Raw genomic sequence first — 17,248 nt, forward strand, 5'->3', positions numbered from 1 at the left:
CAGTTTGCACTTTTCCTCACAGTTCTTCATGAGCACTGTGAGAATAATGTATAGAATAATACCAATAAAAAATATAAGTGATCCTTTGATTTCACTACACATGTACTGCAGCCTCCAGTTTGTCAAAGCAAAGTTAGTTTCTTTTTGGAGGTATTCAGCCCTTCAAAATGCACTAATCTTTTAGACAGACAGACAGACAGACGGACGGACGGACGGACAGACGGACAGACGGGCGGACAGACAGACAGACAGATAGATAGATAGATAGATAGAATATCAATAAACAGTATAACAGATACTTCCTTCATCCCAGCGGAAACAATAAAAGCCAACAAATCAATTAGTTCATAGACAGTAGAGAAATGTCTCTGCACAAGAAACAATAAACCTAAAGAAAAAAACAATAAACCAGTTGACCCGTGAAAATGGACACGTAATAGTCTTTGTTTAATTCTATTTTGTTCTGTTTTATATGCAGAAACGTGAAGTAACATTGTGCGCATTCATTAAGCATTTTGCATTTTTAAATTGAATTGCTGGCCAGATCTGACAATATATTATAATGACAGGGGCAAGTGGAGAAAGGTTAAAAAGGACAAGAACATTGTAACAGAAACAAAAAGGAGAGGTATAGAAAGTACACATTTTTTTATATTTTGTGTAGATAACACGCACACATACACTCACTCTACCAATGTGAGTGATTCTACGGTTGCTATGGATACTGTGCCATTATGACATCACAGCAGGGAAGATGTCAAAAGTTCTAAGGGTCCATCGTCTGCAGTTCACACACTTTTCACACAAAGACGGTTCAGCTGAAAAGGCAACAGAACTCTGGCTCATCTGAATACGAGTCAACAGTCACTGTGGCTTTTGCCGGCGTGAAAGCATTCTTCTTTTTGCCAGGAAACCAGTGACTGTTGGGTTCGGGCCCTGCGGTTTCAGATTTGGCGCCTTGGTCTACCCTCCTTCGTGAAGGCCTGGACGTCCCCTCCCTTGGCCCAAAGAGCCTCTGCAGAACCCTGGACAACACCCACTGTGTACTGCCTCAAATTCGTCCTCAAGGGCACGGAAAACAGTGGCGCTGCAGGCCTCTTGGTCTGATGTAAATGATACGTTTGACCAAATCAAATATGAAACGTTCCATGCGAAGTGCCTGCCTATGACTAAGGCAGCGCAGAGCAGTAGGATGATCTATTTTCTGATCCAGCCACCAGCCCGGTATGTCTCCCTGTGGGTAAACTGGGCTATCTGGGGTCATCCCTGCCTTCCCTCACTACATTTCTCTCCAACTTTGGGTCCTTCGTTCCTCAGTCCAGTTTATTTTATTGCACTTTATGGTATAGTACAGTCTAGTAAAGTATAGTAACGTACAGTACACTCTATATAACATAGTAAAGTGTTATATGGTGTAGTACACTGTATATAACTTAGTATTGTATGGTGTAGTACACTGTATATAACATAGTATTGTATGGTGTAGTACACTGTATATAACATAGTAAAGTATTGTATGGTGTAGTACACTGTATATAACATTGTAAAGTATTGTATGGTGTTGTACACTGTATATAACACAGTAAAGTATTGTATGGTGTAGTACACTGTATATAACATAGTACAGTATTGAACAGTGTAGTATGGTGCAGTTCAGTACAGTGTAGTACAGTCTAGTACATTATTATAAAGTACTGTATAGTGTTTGTGTATGGGGTGTGGTTCATACTGTAGGACCTTAATTTGTGTTGGGGGGGGGGATAGACATGATCCAACATATCCCATCTCATTGGCTGCAGTCCAGAAAAAAAGAAATAGTCGATGTTTCAGGTCAACTTTCCAAAACGATTTGGTTTGAGGGTGTCAGCTCTTCTGGTTTATAAACTGTTGGAATTTATACATTGGCTGATGTGAGACATTTGGGTTTTTCCCCCATGAATGATACTTAGAGGTATTGTTATTATAACAACTTCATTATTATTATTATTATTATTATTGTTATTATTATTATTATTATTATTAGTAGTAGTAGTAGTAGTGGTAGTGGTAGTAGTGGTAGCGGTAGCGGTAGTAGTAGTAGTATCATTATTGTTATTATTATTATTATTATAATTATCATTATATATTTGTTATTATTATTATTATTAGTCGTAGTAGTAGTAGTAGTGGTAGTAGTATTATTATTGTTATTATTATTATTATTATTATAATTATCATTAGATATTTATTATTATTATTATTATTATTATTATTATCATCACCATTATTATTATTATTATTTCCGTAATTTATAGAAACACTTGATGAAAAGGGGGTGATGAAACATTTGTGACGGATATAAAGTTATTGAATGTTTCTCGAGCTGAACCCGCAGCCACCAGCCTCCAATGTGACACGGACTTCAGTAACACCAAACTGGTGAAGCACGCACCGGTCGTCCCGCAGCAGCAGCGTCTCCTCCGCGATCACACCGACCGGGGCGACGGGGTCCGTGTCCGTGTCGCGGTCTCGGAAGCAAACCGCCAACCTCTGGTCGAAATCCTTGACGAGGTCCCCCATCGACCTGAACGTGGACACGTCTCCCGAAACGCTGCCGCGCAGCTCGGGGAGTTCGTCCGGGACCGGGACCCCCGCCGCCGCCGCCGCGTCCGCGTCCGCGTCCGCCTCCCCGGCGGCGGCGACGCCGCTTCTGACGCCGCATTTTCGGGGCTCCCGGTTCGAAACCGTCCGAAGCGCGGTCGAATCCTGCCGATCGTCGTCGACATGCGCAAGGGGCGCCGCCATGGCCGCCCGCCTCCCTCCAGGCTCCGCAGCCTGACGATGAATGATGGATGCCCGAACGGAGGCCACAGCATCCTCTGGAGGTCACCGCCTGAACAGCGGCCCCAGCCGGACACGGGCGGCATGACGGTCTCTGAATGAAAAAACAAAAAATACTACTTCTACTACTACTAATAATCATAAAATGAATAATAATAATAATAATAATAATAATAATAATAATAATAATAATAATAATAATAATAATAATAATAATCGTATCTATCCAAACAAAGGAAAAAATGATCATAATAATACCGCCATTATTCTTGTTATTGTTTTGTGTTAAATTCTTATTATTATTAGTTATAGTAGTATCAATGATCAAAATGATATAATGATTATTGACATTATTATAATTACTTTGGTATTCATATTTTATAATAGCAATAACAAGTAATAAAATAAATAGATAATTAGTAGCAGCAGTAGGAGTAGAATAATAATTGTTATAATTATAACGTTATAATTATTTACATTATATTTCCATTCGCTTCATTAAACTACGATTTTTTTGTGGAATTAAATGTTCATTTCTCAAACTGGACTAACGCTTCAACAAAGTTCCGTACAAGCCTCCATAACCCTGGAAACGACTGACTCGCTTTGTGTTCCGTAACCAGGGGCAACAGACTCCAAACAATCATTGGCCACGCACGGGGAAAAGAAAGCGCAGCACAAGCTCTTCCTTCAGGCATGTCGGGTATTCTATTTCGGTCGTGTGTATTCTTTTTCAGTTCGCTCCACTTTAGAGTCAGCAGATCGGTGTTTGGACCTTAAAACAAGGCGATGAGCTCCCCTTTGTCCATGTTGAAGAAAACGAAGCACCTGCCTCTCCAGGGGTGAGCTATAAGTGAAAAAAAAAAAAAAAAAAAAAGATTCTCAACTGCAACTTGAAAGTCCAAGCAGTAAGAGTAACACACACGTCGATGATATTTGCTCGACAGGAGCAAGGGAGGAGTATTCAGGAGGAGTATCAAGGAGGAGTGTTCAGGGGGAATTCAGGAGGAGTATTTTCTCAGGTAGGCCAGCAATCATAGGCGCGCTCTCGCACCACGGAGCAGCCCTGGGAAGCCCTGGTAGTAATGTGTGTGATTCCCTGAGTTTTGTGACTGAAACTCCACCGTTGCTTATCTATGTTTTTCAGAATTTGTGAGGACGCACGTGATAATCAGACATCTGGATTAAACTTTGCTTTCATGGCTCATTCTGACCCTGATAATCTGCCCTCCACTTCTAAGGCAAAAGCCTCACTTAGGAAAGGTAATACACATATATATATATATATATATATATATATATATATATATATATATATATACGTAAGCTGTTAGTAGGCCAAATGTTTAAATTCAGTTATTCTTATTCATTTCTAAATGTACATTTTCTTGAACTCAATGCATTGTTAAATGTTGATTAATAAAACATTGTTGTCCTTTACACTTAAGGTCTAGGCAACATGGTTACTTGCATTCCAATGGTATTACACTGTACATACTGTAATAATCTAGTCAGCACATGGTAATAATAATAATTTATAATTATAACGTAAACCACATTTTGTACATTTCTATATCTTTATATATCTGACTGTTTCTGTGTTTTGGGGGGCTATTTGTATATATTTGACAATGTAATTCAATTTTTAATCCGATTTTTAATTTGACCTTTACTTCTTTTTTATTTAATTATTATTTTTAGCCTCCATTTTCTTGAATTCCTAGTATGTGTGTGTGTGCGTCGTGCGTGCGTGCGTGTCTCAAGCAGGCAGTCCGCCGAGTGACCTGGAGCTGATGTCCTCCATGATGCAGCGTCTGACCCAGCTGGAGATGAAGGTGCAGAGCCAAGCACAGGAGATTGAAAGCAAGGTAAGCACAGACCAGCTCCACCTAGAAACCGTTTTTTTTTTAAATACCCTCATCATCACTGATTAAAAGTGATCTTAGCCTCAGCCTATAGGTTTAACGCACTTTATTGCAGGTATTGATTTATTTCTTCATTTTTCTTTATGAATCCAAAGGATAAAAAGATTGCCGTCTTGCAGCAGAGATTAAATCCTTTAAAAACATCAGGTAATTCCCTCTTTGAAATGAAGGGCCGGGCCCTCGCAGGGTTGAATGCAGAAGTACAGTATGTGTAATCTAAAAGGTTATTCCAGAATTGGCACATCCACCAAATGGACTCTTTTTTATGTCCCTTTAGAGAAGAAGATGGATCTGAATGACAAAGATAACATCGTGAGGACCTGCCACCTGCTGCAGGCTCAAGTAAACGCAATGGAGGTGAAACGATAAATTCATACTTTTGACTTGAGTTCGACAAACTTAAAACAAAATTTCAATTTGATGTTCAGCGCATTTTGCGCCTCAATTTGCGGTTCTGTTTTTTCCCGTGGCAGAGCTTTCTTAATGACTACGGGTTGACCTGGGTGGGAGACGGAGAAAGTATACCTGCGGAGGAGGCTGGGGCTGCACGGGCCCAGAGCTCGGGCATCCGCCTGCACCAGCCAGGTGCTTCATCACACGCTGATCTTCATTACATCTCGAAAGGATTTAAAAAAAAAAAAAAGCAAAACAAATGAAGAGAGATTTTCGACATGCGTTCTCTTACAGACGCCCTTGGGGTCCCGGACTTCCGCATGGACTTTGACCTCGTTCTGCGGAACGTCAAAGAGCTGAACGTCATGGCCGGCGAGGGCGAGTCCTTCGTGCAGGCGACGGCCACGGGAGCCCATTTGGCGAAACGGGAGCCGATCCCGCTGAGGCTGTACAGCAACGGCGTCTCCATGTTTGACGGCCCGTACCGCTCTTACCAGGACCCCAGCACGCAGGTAAAAGCTCATCCAGACCGAAGAGAAAAACCGCCAGTGGAAATAACGGATATATTTTCTAAAATCTAGCGCATTGATGTTGCTCTTATGTTCACAGCACTGCATGCAAGATCTGATGGATGGATATTTTCCCTCCGAGATCCGGGACAGATACCCAGATGGAGTGCCTTTTGAAGTGCGTCGACCTGATAAATATTGCCGAAATATCGGGAATGTGACTTATCGTAAATATGACCTCCCATAGGGTTTGTATAATCGTCGCGGAAAGGAAACGCCATTTGATCTTGCTTCGCAGGTGCACGACAGGCGCGACGAGGAGTTCTTGGCGAAGCGCCGCCGGTCGGGTTTTCCGGGGAAAGGACGGGTTGTCGGCGGGGCGACAGAAAAGGCGAACGAAGGATTCCTCGCGAGGCCCGGTCTGTTCACCACGACAGCACAATAAGTCGCCGTTCTGAACCACGCGTAATGAGGCTCAGTTTTGCACTTTGGAGTGTGGAGTGGAGTGACAGGTCGGACCCTCTCCGGCTGTTCACAGGTAAGACGTGGACAATGGAGCAGTTCCTCAACAGGCTGCCCAAGGTGGTCGTCAGGGCTGGTCGAGTGATCGACATCAGGAACTCGGTGAAGGCGACTCTCCAGGTAAGGCTTCCCCGCGGCCATGCTCATCATGTCAAACGCGGGGGCGCGGGTTCCCTTTATTTACAACTTAATTGCGGTCTGACTGAACTTGCCCCTCGCTACAGAGGGGGATGTCTTTTTTTTTATATAAAAAAAAAATTAATAATAAAATAAAATAAGTGCAATCCCTGATGTGCAATGTGTCAAGATATGTGCAATACACTTAATCTGGTTCCTATATATGATTCTTTATTTTATGTTTTCTATATATTTTATATTGTTTATAGTGTGAACCTTAATATGCTCTCTATTTTCTGCTGTCCCCTTTTTGCTGCTGGAACAATGTAAATTCCCCCGTTGTGGGACTAATAAAGGTTTATCTTATCTTTCTAATAAAGGGTTCCTCCGACGCCCAGGACAACACCGCGGTCACCCGCATTGCTACTCCAGCACTGCAGGCTCTGAAAGAGAGGTACGTTTCAAACGGCAATTGTTTTCTAGACGTCCCTTTGCTTAGCGGACATTTGGGGGGGAAAAAAAAAATTAACGTTGACGGCAGGACTAGAACGTGTTCAGGTGCGCTGTCGTCCTTTTCTACTCAGGCAGGACGTCTGCAACGGTGTTCTGCCCCCGTTGGTCCCTGACGTTGCCACACTGCGGGTCAAGTCAGAAGCTGGGGATCGCAGTTATCTAGTTACAATGCACTTTTCAGAAACAATAGGCCATCTTCGCCGGTACCTGGACAAACACAGGTAAGACTGTGGGATGGACACTAATTCCCTATCATTAACTGTTGGAAGGAGGGCCGACCCTGCTCATCGTTTGTACCCCCTCTTAGGAATTGTGTTTGTGTTGTGATGGGAGTTATGTGAGAAGAGCTCACCAGACCTTCCTCATTTCCTGATCTGCAGAGGGGGGTCTACTTCAGGATATGACATCATCAGCGTGTTCCCACGGCACTGCTACAGCGACGTCTCCCAGACGATTCAATCCTGTGGACTGACTTCAAACGCTACTCTGCTGCTGAGACCTAAACCGGGTGCTGGCCCAGCGCTAAGCCACCATTCATTGTAGTGAAAACCACTAAATATGTACAATTCCTAAAAAACAATTTCTCAATATCCAAGCCGATGAGAATTGCAGTGTAGCGAGCGGGATATGCTTGTGACTAGAAGAGAGAAATAATAACAGAAAAGGATTGTTAAAAAGGTTCTTTATTCCTAAAATATGAAATACAATCAAACAACTTGTGAAAATATAAACCTCTTTTGCATTTCGTTTCATGTTTCTGAGATGTTAAGGCGTGTGGTTTCTGACGTCCCCAAAAAAACAAAATAAAACCCTGGAAAAGACAACTGTGTTGAAACTCCTCTGTAAGTTACACACCTGCACGGGTGATGTCCCTTGTTATGAACTGGAACAAGTTAGCAGGTCACCATAACAGAAATAAATAAGGAACAACTTAATGTAATGTCTTTCCGTCCTGGGTGACCCATGTGAGAGCCTATTTTAATCCGATTGTTCGGTAACCCTAACAATAGATCCATTCTACCTTAGATCACAATCACAAGCCAACTATTCACGAAATAAAAACAACACTTGATTAACAGTTTTCTACAAAGAACAGCGTTAAGGCATCGACAGGCTTCATACAAAGAACAGCGTTAAGGCATCGACAGGCTTCATGGCAGCTCTTAAGTATTAGTTACGATCGGGCAGCTCTTAAGTATTAGTTACAATCGGGAGTCGAGGAATGTATTGATTATCCTTTTGCTGAAACACCAGGTCTCAATCTGGTCGAAACGAATTTGATTTTATGTTTGAGGCACGTGCTGGAATTTGTTCATTTCAAACTGAAACGTCAAGTTGAGAAAAGTCGAGAAACATTCTGAGAGCAGCGCAACGCTCTGGACCAGAGTCCGTGTGACACCAGGACCTCTGAAGCCGAACAGTGTTGTTTAGTGTTAGAATGTTCTTTACTTGTAGTTGTAGCCCTACTATCATCGTCATGTCAACTAAATTGAATGTTCCGTGGTTCACCGTCTTAAATAACGGCATAATAGGAACATTTTCCTGTTAAATTCACACACAAAAAAAACAATACAACATATTTAAATGTTTCCAGTTGATTGTCAACCACATCCTGTTTCACCCCGCTCCGGAGGGAATATAAGATTTAAATAAGATATATCTATGGTCATAGTTACTCAAAGGTCTTTCCTTTATATTATTGAAGGAAAACATCATAAAACAATGCAATGACAAGAGAAAACGCACACACACACACACACACACACACACACACACACACACACACACACACACACACACACACACAGTTCAGTTCTTTGTTTCCTGGTAGCCCTTGGACTGATATAAAGGTATTAGCAAAAGGATGAATATGCTGAGCATTTCCCAAGAAATGATTGAAACCATGAGGACTAGTCCCAGCCAAAGCCAAAAAAAAAAAAAAGTATCTAGCATTGACTTGGAAGTTAAAAAAAACCAAATAAAAACATTTTGATTTGGAAACGTCCCATTCCAGTCATCCACCGGTCACCCCGTGTGCCACAGGCTACTGGGTGGTGCAGTTTTCACCCATGTCCTGCGCGTAACGATCCGAGACTGTCGTGCGGAGCTCCTCCACGTCCCGGCGGAGCTGCTGCGCTTCCACCAGCTTTTTCTGCAACACCTCCGCACTCATCCAGTCCTCCAGCTGCTCTCCCACCGGGGGCGGAACTGGAATAAAAGCACCGTTGTGAGATTGCTCATTTTGTGGCATTTCAGTGGCCTGGAACCTCTAAAAAGGAAGCTCTCATCTTAAAATCAGGGGTAGATCTGATGTAGCAGTTATATATTTTTTTATGTTTCTGCAGTGTGTTGAAACTTTGCCTATATTTTTTTATATATTATTTGACATTTATTCATCTGGACCCAGACAGGAAAAAGGTTCCCCACCCCTGCCTTAAAATGCTTCCAGCAGTGAGCAGCATTCATTTTGGCATCAGTCCCTCACTAATAGGAGGGCGTGTCTGAGTGTGAAGCAGGGCTTACGTGCGATGCCCAGCAGCAGGGACAGGTTGGGGTCTTGCCCCTGCGCCCGCTGGGTCAGAACGTTGCACAGGGAGCGCAGGTCGCAGAGGCAGGATGACATCTCGGCGTGGAGCCTCTGGGTGAGACGGGCCGCCGCCGGCTGCGGCGCCGGGGTCGACGCGTGGGCGTGCTTCCATTCTGAACTCCCCATCTTCTCCTGCAGCGTCAGATTGTGCTCCATCAAGTCCTGGTTGCGGGACGACAGCTACAACAGGACGGACAACAAAGTCAATTTCTAGATGCCTTATTAAAAAAATAATAATAATAATAAGCTCCCGTCTCCGGTGCGGTCCGCCTCCTTACCTCCGTCATGGCTGTGCGGAGCTGTAGAAGACTCTGCTCCTTGACGAACACCTCCTCCCTGAGAGCCTGAGCGCTGCTCTCCTCCTGAGACGCCTGCTCCTCTAAGGTCTACACACACACACACACACACACACACACACACACACACACACACACACACACACACACACACACACACACACACACACACACACACACACACACACACACACACACACACACACACACACCAAGAAAAGCAGAAACATTCACAGCACATGCAGTCAGTGTGCACTTTTTTCAGTACACCTGTACAATCCAATACACCAGCTCTGCCATGAATTCTACTTTTATCAAGTTCAGTTTTTGTTGACAAGAGTCAGAAATGTGTAATGTGAGGTCATAGTTAAATGTGTCAGTATCGACATACATAGGGAGACGGAATATCAGAAACCCTTCGGAAAATAATGCCCCTCAACACCACCACCAACGACCTTTATGCTAAAACATATTAAATTAAAACGTCTTCTATGACAGCGTAAAAAATAAAATAAAAAAGCCTAAACATTATAGGCAACATGAAGCAAGATTTATGGCTGAGCTGGTGAATTGGATAACAGGGGTGTACGTTATAATGTTCAGGCCGAGTATCCATGTTAGTTTTTGTGAACATTTCAGTACCCGAAGCTGGGTTCCAATCTGCTCCATCATCCTGTGCTGCTTCTCAATGACCTTGAGAAGAACAAAACAGATTCAAAATCACACTTGTTTGATTCATTATAGAACATTTTTTGATCGTGCAGAGGCTCAGATGAGCACCTAGTCATTTAAGGCTTAAAGAAACTTATAAACTGGGGGTGAACCCACAGACCTTTTTCAGTCTCTGCTGCTCCTCCCTAAGAGCATTATTTTCCATTTTGAGCTTCTCAATGTCCAGCGAAGGAAGTCTCACACCATCCTCAAGGCCCTCTTGCACCCGCTCCTGCAAGCTGATAAAAGAAAACACAAAAACGCAGGACAGGGGCGCCTGTATGAGCGCCTGGGATGTAACGGGTCAAATGAAATGAAACTGAATCCATTGAATGTGCACATTAAAAAACACATTTCCAGCACTTTTCTGCTTTATCTGTTTGCTTTTTCAACGCCTCTCTAACAATGTCATTCTTTCATCATCTACTTTTCTATGAATTATATAAAAAATTAAATCCCAGAATGTTTCCCAATTTCCTACAACATATTCAAAAAGCTACAAGACACTGACTATATGATCCCCGGTGAAGCTGTGTGGTGTGTACCTGGTAACGGTGGCGAGCAGCTCCCTCTCTCTGCGTTTCTGCTCCTCCAGTTGTACTTCCTTCTCGCGGGCGTGCGACCGAGCCTCCTCCAGACAAACCTCCAGCTCCCTCGCCCGGGCTTGGAGCTCCTCCGCCCGCTGCTCGGCCTCTAGAAGCTGACACGCACGCATTCACACACACTTCATGTCTTGATGCTGAACAAACGTCATATGCCCCTCGCCGCAGGTAAGACCAGGGTTGTGTTTACCTGCTTGTTCTGGTTCTGGTAGTCTTCCATGGTGGGCAGGTCAGCCAGGTAGCGTTCCAGAGTCTCGATCCGCTGCTGCTTTTCCCTGTTCTGCTCCGCCTCCTTCTGGCATTTCTTCTTCAAATTGTTAATGTGCTTGTCTCTACTACGGATCTACACACACACACACACACACACACACACACACACACACACGTTAGAGTTGAAGTGATGCATGGGGCGCAGTTTTGTGTGGCGCTGCTTCAGAACGGGCGCACTGACTCTCTCCTCCTGCTTCTTCAGTTCCTCGGCATGCCGCTCGGCGCTCTCCCTCAGCGCGTCGGTCAGACGGCGTGTCTCCACCTCCACCGCTCCCAGCCGGCGCTCCGCCTCGGCCTTCTCCTGAGCAGCACAGTCCGTGCGCTCGGCGAACTGCGCCCTGAGGAAGGCATTTTCTCGCTGAGCCTCCTGTAACGAAGCCGCGGTCAGGTTGTGGTTCTGCCGTCACTCGTCATATATTCGGAGGGAAACGTAGGGTAGAGCGCAGGGTTCTGTCTCGTGTATGTTTGGCTAACCTGCAGTCGCAGCATACACACATCTCCATACGGGGCCCCCCGGCTCAGCAGAGCTCCGTGGACTTGCAGCTCGGTCTCCCTCAGACGTTGCTCCAAAAGGGCCATATGCTGCTTTTGCCTGCAACGTTAATTCCAAGAATCAATCAAAACCAAACACAAACACGCATGCACGCAGGCAGGTAGGCACGCACAAATGATCTGGAGAACATAAAAAGAGGATCTCTAGTCAACCCAGTGATGGATATCTTTTATCCAGAAGCGTGAAACAGGCCTGAGACACTTACCTTTCTATGATGAGCTCCTTCTCCTTTAGCAAGCTCTCATTGGATTTGACCACCGCATCCCACTTGCCAGAGTCTGGGTGCAAGGCGGCGGAGTACAGAGATGGGTACTGAGTCACTCCAGCAGCCATCAACTACACCGACCATACATAAAAACATTAGACAATATTAGCTCAACCAAGGTGAACTTTTATGTTTTATAAACCCCCAGCCCTACCACAAAACGGACATAGTTTGCCTTCTTGCTCACCTGCATCTGCTCCACCTGCAGCCGCAAGCTCTCCAGCTGCTGCTTTTGTTGCTGCTGCTGCTGCCAGCTCGGCAATTCACCACATTTGTCCTGCAGCAGGGGTTCATAGGCCGCGGCCACCGCATGCTCCCGCAGCATAGTCTGTGTCTGCAGGCCTAACTGGCTCTGGTAAACACCTGCCGGTCCAGCTGCACCCAGCTGGCTGCCCCTGTGGCTGCAGGGTTCAGACGCCCCGGGAACAGCAGGTCTGGCCTCTGGAAGGACTTTATACGAGTGCTCCATGGTGGCTTTGTAGGCATCGTTCCTGGGGTCCAGGGTGTCCCCTCGGCCAGTCGTCTGCAGTCTGACTCTTATATCGGGACACAACCCCCCCAACAGAGCTGACTGGTTTAGTGTAGGTTCTACAGCAGGAGTATCAAATCGCTGGCCCTCGCCCAAACGGGTGTGATCCCCCGTGGGAAAAAGGGAGTGGTCCAGTCCATTAACGAGACTACGAAATCGATTCAAGCAGTCTTGTTTAGGTCCTGCTGGGTCCACACTCACACCGGTCTGAGCATCCAGGTTGGGTGAAGACACCGATTTGGAGAGAGAGGAGGACTTTGAACTTGAGCCACTGGAGGTTCGTGAGCCCGACAAAGGCCTGTGAACGTCGCCAGAGGCCTGGGACTCCTCCTGGATACGGGACTGGAGTTTGGAGGCCGGGGCTCCGGCCGTGGATGGCATGACATGTGCAGTAGGGATGGGAATCTGACTGCGGATAGGCTGGAAAGAGGGGCTGCTGCTGGAACTGCGGAACTCTAAAACAATACGAGGGGAAGATGAAGGAGCGATATGATTGTTAGATCAATTGAGGTGCCATCCCTGACAATGCAGAAATGCACTTTCACCCTTTCAGGCAATGATATAATATACATGAAAAATAGATTCATGGGTATCCTCATTTGACATTGAATAGGAAGGATCTTGCCACTGGGAGGTTGATTAGTGTTAGCTGAATAAACCTGGAAAAAGACTTCAAACAAGATATTTTTGATATATGTAGGTCAATAGAAAGTACGCCTGCTGTAAAATAGTAGGATGTAGCTTATATAGCACTTATGTTATTTTTTAACATTATTAATAAGCATCACAGTATCCTACTTACTTACCCTCAAGAATAATGGCTAAACAATTCAACATGCAAGAATCGACAAGAATATCACCAAAGCACACACCCAACTCTCTCTGCAAAGCCTTCACGTGGAATTAAATTGTCTGTAAGAAAAACAAAAAAAATAACTACCTAAGTCTTCCTCATTTACATCAAAGTAAACAGCGGTAGCAAAACCACTCAAACAAGCTTTGAGACATCACCACAAGCCTATAGACAAACACATATTACATAACTACAAGTTAAACAGCAGCACAAACCTGAGAGGCTGGCAGAAGTCTGGTCAACCTGCGTTCACCAGAACACAACAAAGTTGTTATTAGCTCTGGCATTACTTCACAACCGAGCTAAACTGAACTGCAAAATGTTTAACTGAAAAACAGAATTTCTTATTCTGCATTTCCGTGCACCACTGAAAGAGCTCCAGAAGACTGAGAGCGGCACAGTATGCAGGTCCTGTGACCAAACAAGTATTGTCCAAGAGAATAGTTAAAAACACCCTGTACCAAGCCCAGAGCAAGCACACAAACAGGCGCACACAGGAAAGGTTAGTGGTATTTATAGCCCACCTCTCAAGTTACAGTGATCTGTGGGAGCCACTTATTTAAGCACCTTGCCTCCTCCCACCATATCACATGTGTACACCCTCAAACAAGGGCTGAATGAGAGACATCTTTGTGCTCACTTTGGACCACAACCTCAATAAAAACCAGTATGTGCACAAAAATTACAATTAGTAAATAAAAGCAAGATTCTTCTTGGCAGCATCATCACGTTGGTACGAATGGCTCACATGCAAAGGGTGCCTCCGGGCTCAGGTGATTCGTCAGCTTCTGAACAAGTCTAAACTACTCCAACAGAGAAAACATCTTGCAAATGCTGATCTGTAAAATTCACCTTTGCATCGTATAGACTACCGCATTAACTCGAGCAATGGTCGACAATATACTGACTAACATAACAGACACACCGAGTTAATTAACACTGCCACCAATGGAACAAGACTAACTCGAGAATGTGTATTTAAATCTATGACATCATGAAGTCCCTCGCATGTATGTAACGTCCATGGTCGTCGGCAACCTAAAAATTCACAAGTTCCATTTGCCATCCAGTGCTGACATTTCAACCGCCCCAAAGTCCATCCACCTAATTAGGTTCAACACCAAAGCGGCGGAACAGCCTTGAGGCATTTTTGGATGGCAATACAATCTACCCTTGCAAATCTCCAGCGCATCTGATGATCACCAACAGATCCTCTCGCTCTATAAATAGTCTAAAGCACAACAACACCAAGTTGTTTATTTGCCCAACCACAACACAGAAAACAAGGCAGCGGTGAAGGGCATCATTGCTCAACATTTAAAAGTGGCGAGGGAAAAACCGGCCTCCTACTATGAATCGCTTTAATGTACATTTGAAATTTGTAACATATTCACATCAGAAGAACTAAGGACAAGGGTGTTATGAGCAATGTACAATGTAATGAGCCTCTTTGGGTGTCAATGTTAACTATTTTCTGCCAATTCTGCCTGATATTCCTTACAGTGAGTTATTCCTTTGCAGTGGGCTACAGAGATATCCACTAATTGCATGAAATAGCTCTTGTGCATCGCTACATAACCATACATTCTGATGTAACCTGTCAGAGCAGATTATTCCGTTACTAACAAGAGTAGTAATTCAGTCTGAAGTGTAAATTGAGCGTAGCGACCAACAGGAAAGGCATTTAAACTCATATTACGCAACATGTATGACAGACAGGGCTGGCGCATGAAAAAGCTGTCACCTTCTGTGCTGTCAGATGTCGAGGCGCCAAGACCGGTGTCCCCGCAGACCGCTGTTCCAGACTGGCGGCCAAATCGACTCTGGAACTTCTCAGACACAGCTGGTGTCTGCCACTCCATGTCAGTGAACCCTGCTAAACATACAGGCAGAGCATTGTAAACAAGGCATTAAAACACATCCCAAGTGGACCCAGATTTTGTAGTTTAGCTTCCTTTTAAATTTGATCTTACCCGATTGTTTTTCTTCGATATATCTTTGTGGGGTGGACATTCCGCGTGGCATAAGATCCCCTGTTTGAGAAAATAAAAGGAGAGACAGACAATTCTTGAAAGTTATTATTGAAATACATCTGTGCTTGCTTTGCCAATTATATGATCATCTTGGGAAATTGCCACCTTTATGCAAAATAAATTCTGACTAAAACTGGTAAGCGTTTCTTCCCCAGCAGCTACTAATTGCATAATCATCAATTTGAGAGCTGCCATCCTTAAAAACTGTCTTACCCGTTGGAAGACAGCGACAGAAAAGACGTAGAGGGTCGAGGGTGTGTGTGTGTGACGTCAAACCAACGTCACAGCCAGGTGTAGCTGTAATGATTACAGGAGTCTGTGTGCATCAGGGCACCCCAAATTAAGAAGCGCCGTGGGATTATTTCGTAGGAAAGAGTTTAAATATATAGATATATAGATAGATAGAGAGATAGAGAGAGGATGGAAACCACCCAGATCTGGCTGAACAGATCAGTCCGACTGAAACACATCTCTGCTAACTCCCACCAGCCATGTTGACTAGCCGTACCCCTACCAAGCTAGTAGCTGACTGCACGGGTACCGTAAACACGGGTTAATTACGGTTCTCCCAAGTTGTTCCGCTTAAAAGTTTGAGTAGCGGCTCGACGGGAGCTCGACGGGAGTTGGGTGCGCAGAGTACAAGTTGTGGATAAACAAACTGAAATGTCGACATATTAAAGCGACTGTTTCTGACGTTAACAATTAGCTAAGACTTAACGCTCACAAGTTGAGCCGTGCTCGCAGCTCTGCTGTGCTCACCGGCGGATGTTAGTTAAACACCACCCGGTGCGGAAACACGCGGGAGAACGAGCGATCGGTGCGGTTTGGGGGCCGAAATGTACTTTACCTTGCGTGAAAGCAACGCTGCGGACCGGCCGTTTGTGGCGCTGAACCGAGCGCTTCCCAGATTGGTGATGTAACTCGCGAACGACTCGTCCCCGGCGAACGATTGCTTTATGACTTGGGCGTCTGGGTCACCCCGTCAAACGTGCGGGGCGAGCGAGTGACTCCTCCGACTCGCAATCCGAAAATAGTGACTGGGGGGCTGAATTAAAGCCCCCGTGCAAAAACACCAGGGGTCGAGTCGTGTCGAACGCGCCCGATTTTCGCCTTCACATCCCAACAAAATGGATGGTTCGGACAGAAGTAGTTTTTTTTTTTTTTAGAGCGTTAAACTGCATTTTTTTTTCCTGGAATCCGCAGTTTTTCATAACAGAGTCATGGCGTCATCACAATTCTGAGACAAACGAAACTCTTCTAACTCTCTCGCTCACCGTGCGTTACACCGACGGAACGCACAGTCGGAAGATCGAACGACTCTTTTTTTTTTTTTTTTTTTTTTTTTTTGAGTCGCCAACAACAGACTCGGAAAAAAAAGAGCCGAACCCCTCATCACGGCGCCAGACGCACCCCGCTCGCTCCAGCCCGCCAGCCAACTGGGAGCCAGGCCGACAGGGCGAGCGCTCGTTTTAACGTCCAGCGTTGCCCGTGAAGACCATCCGCGTGCCGCCGCGTCTTTACTTCAAGATTCAAGACTTTTTATTTGTCACATACATATACATACTTCCATACATATATGCAGTGAAATGTAATGCAACGCACCCGGTGATACTTTGTTCCTCTTTGCTGCTTCTTCCAAGTTACGTTCGTCCAAAGTAGCCACGCCTCCACTCGGCGCACGTCCGTCCACACACCTGTATGAACTGTCGGGATTGGATTTGCGGTGTCGGAAATGATTGCGGCCCTTTAC

The 17,248-nt window shown here is 44.9% G+C and overlaps 3 protein-coding genes across 5 annotated transcripts in view; 1 reads left to right on the forward strand and 2 right to left on the reverse strand.

Annotated features, from left to right (window-relative positions):
- fez2a (fasciculation and elongation protein zeta 2a) overlaps window positions 1-2,906 on the reverse strand; it is a gene marked incomplete at its 5' end in the record, with an annotated part of 9,836 nt that extends 6,930 nt beyond the window's left edge. Inside the window, 2 exons of the mRNA XM_080005811.1 lie at window positions 2,432-2,590; window positions 2,725-2,906. Of these exons, the coding sequence (XP_079861937.1) occupies window positions 2,432-2,590; window positions 2,725-2,906 (341 nt within the window). The remainder of the gene's footprint in view (window positions 1-2,431; window positions 2,591-2,724) is intronic.
- A 656-nt stretch (window positions 2,907-3,562) lies between these two features.
- On the forward strand, window positions 3,563-7,342 carry ubxn11 (UBX domain protein 11; the record flags this gene model as incomplete). The annotated part of the gene is made up of 14 exons (XM_080005812.1): window positions 3,563-3,662; window positions 3,768-3,842; window positions 3,968-4,083; window positions 4,585-4,688; window positions 4,841-4,892; window positions 5,023-5,087; window positions 5,219-5,330; window positions 5,433-5,650; window positions 5,748-5,825; window positions 5,946-6,066; window positions 6,186-6,289; window positions 6,667-6,740; window positions 6,871-7,020; window positions 7,180-7,342. Exons 1-14 carry the CDS (start codon window positions 3,610-3,612, stop codon window positions 7,340-7,342), a joined length of 1,485 nt encoding a protein of 494 aa, XP_079861938.1. The 5' UTR covers window positions 3,563-3,609.
- Window positions 7,343-7,466: 124 nt separating this feature from the next.
- cep85 (centrosomal protein 85) lies at window positions 7,467-15,797 on the reverse strand. Of its 3 annotated transcripts, XM_080005038.1 has the most exons (14): window positions 15,712-15,797; window positions 15,439-15,498; window positions 15,210-15,338; window positions 12,271-13,067; window positions 12,024-12,154; window positions 11,740-11,857; window positions 11,447-11,632; window positions 11,186-11,338; window positions 10,939-11,093; window positions 10,515-10,632; window positions 10,325-10,375; window positions 9,665-9,772; window positions 9,323-9,566; window positions 7,467-9,007 (listed from the first exon to the last, which is right to left on the reverse strand). In XM_080005038.1, exons 2-14 carry the CDS (start codon window positions 15,488-15,490, stop codon window positions 8,844-8,846), a joined length of 2,406 nt encoding a protein of 801 aa, XP_079861164.1. In that variant the 5' UTR covers window positions 15,491-15,498; window positions 15,712-15,797; the 3' UTR covers window positions 7,467-8,843. The 3 variants fall into 3 exon arrangements, with proteins under 3 accessions (XP_079861164.1, XP_079861165.1, XP_079861166.1); XM_080005039.1 differs by lacking the exon at window positions 15,712-15,797 and having other exon boundaries at window positions 15,210-15,341; window positions 15,439-15,449; XM_080005040.1 differs by lacking the exons at window positions 15,210-15,338; window positions 15,439-15,498; window positions 15,712-15,797 and adding an exon at window positions 13,681-13,911.
- Between the last annotated feature and the right edge of the window lie 1,451 nt (window positions 15,798-17,248).

The sequence above is a fragment of the Zeus faber genome (genome assembly GCF_960531495.2).
Source record: "Zeus faber genome assembly, chromosome: 8".
Classification (NCBI taxonomy): Eukaryota; Metazoa; Chordata; class Actinopteri; order Zeiformes; family Zeidae; genus Zeus; species Zeus faber.

Coding starts and splice junctions, on each gene's coding strand:
- cep85 (XM_080005038.1), bottom strand. CDS start 15,490: ATGCCACGCGGAATGTCCACCCCACAAAGATATATCGAAGAAAAACAA. Junction 11,094..11,185: donor ACCAGAACCAGAACAAGCAG/GTAAACACAACC, acceptor CGTGCGTGTCAG/CTTCTAGAGGCCGAGCAGCG. Junction 9,008..9,322: donor CCTGCTGCTGGGCATCGCAC/GTAAGCCCTGCT, acceptor CTTTTATTCCAG/TTCCGCCCCCGGTGGGAGAG.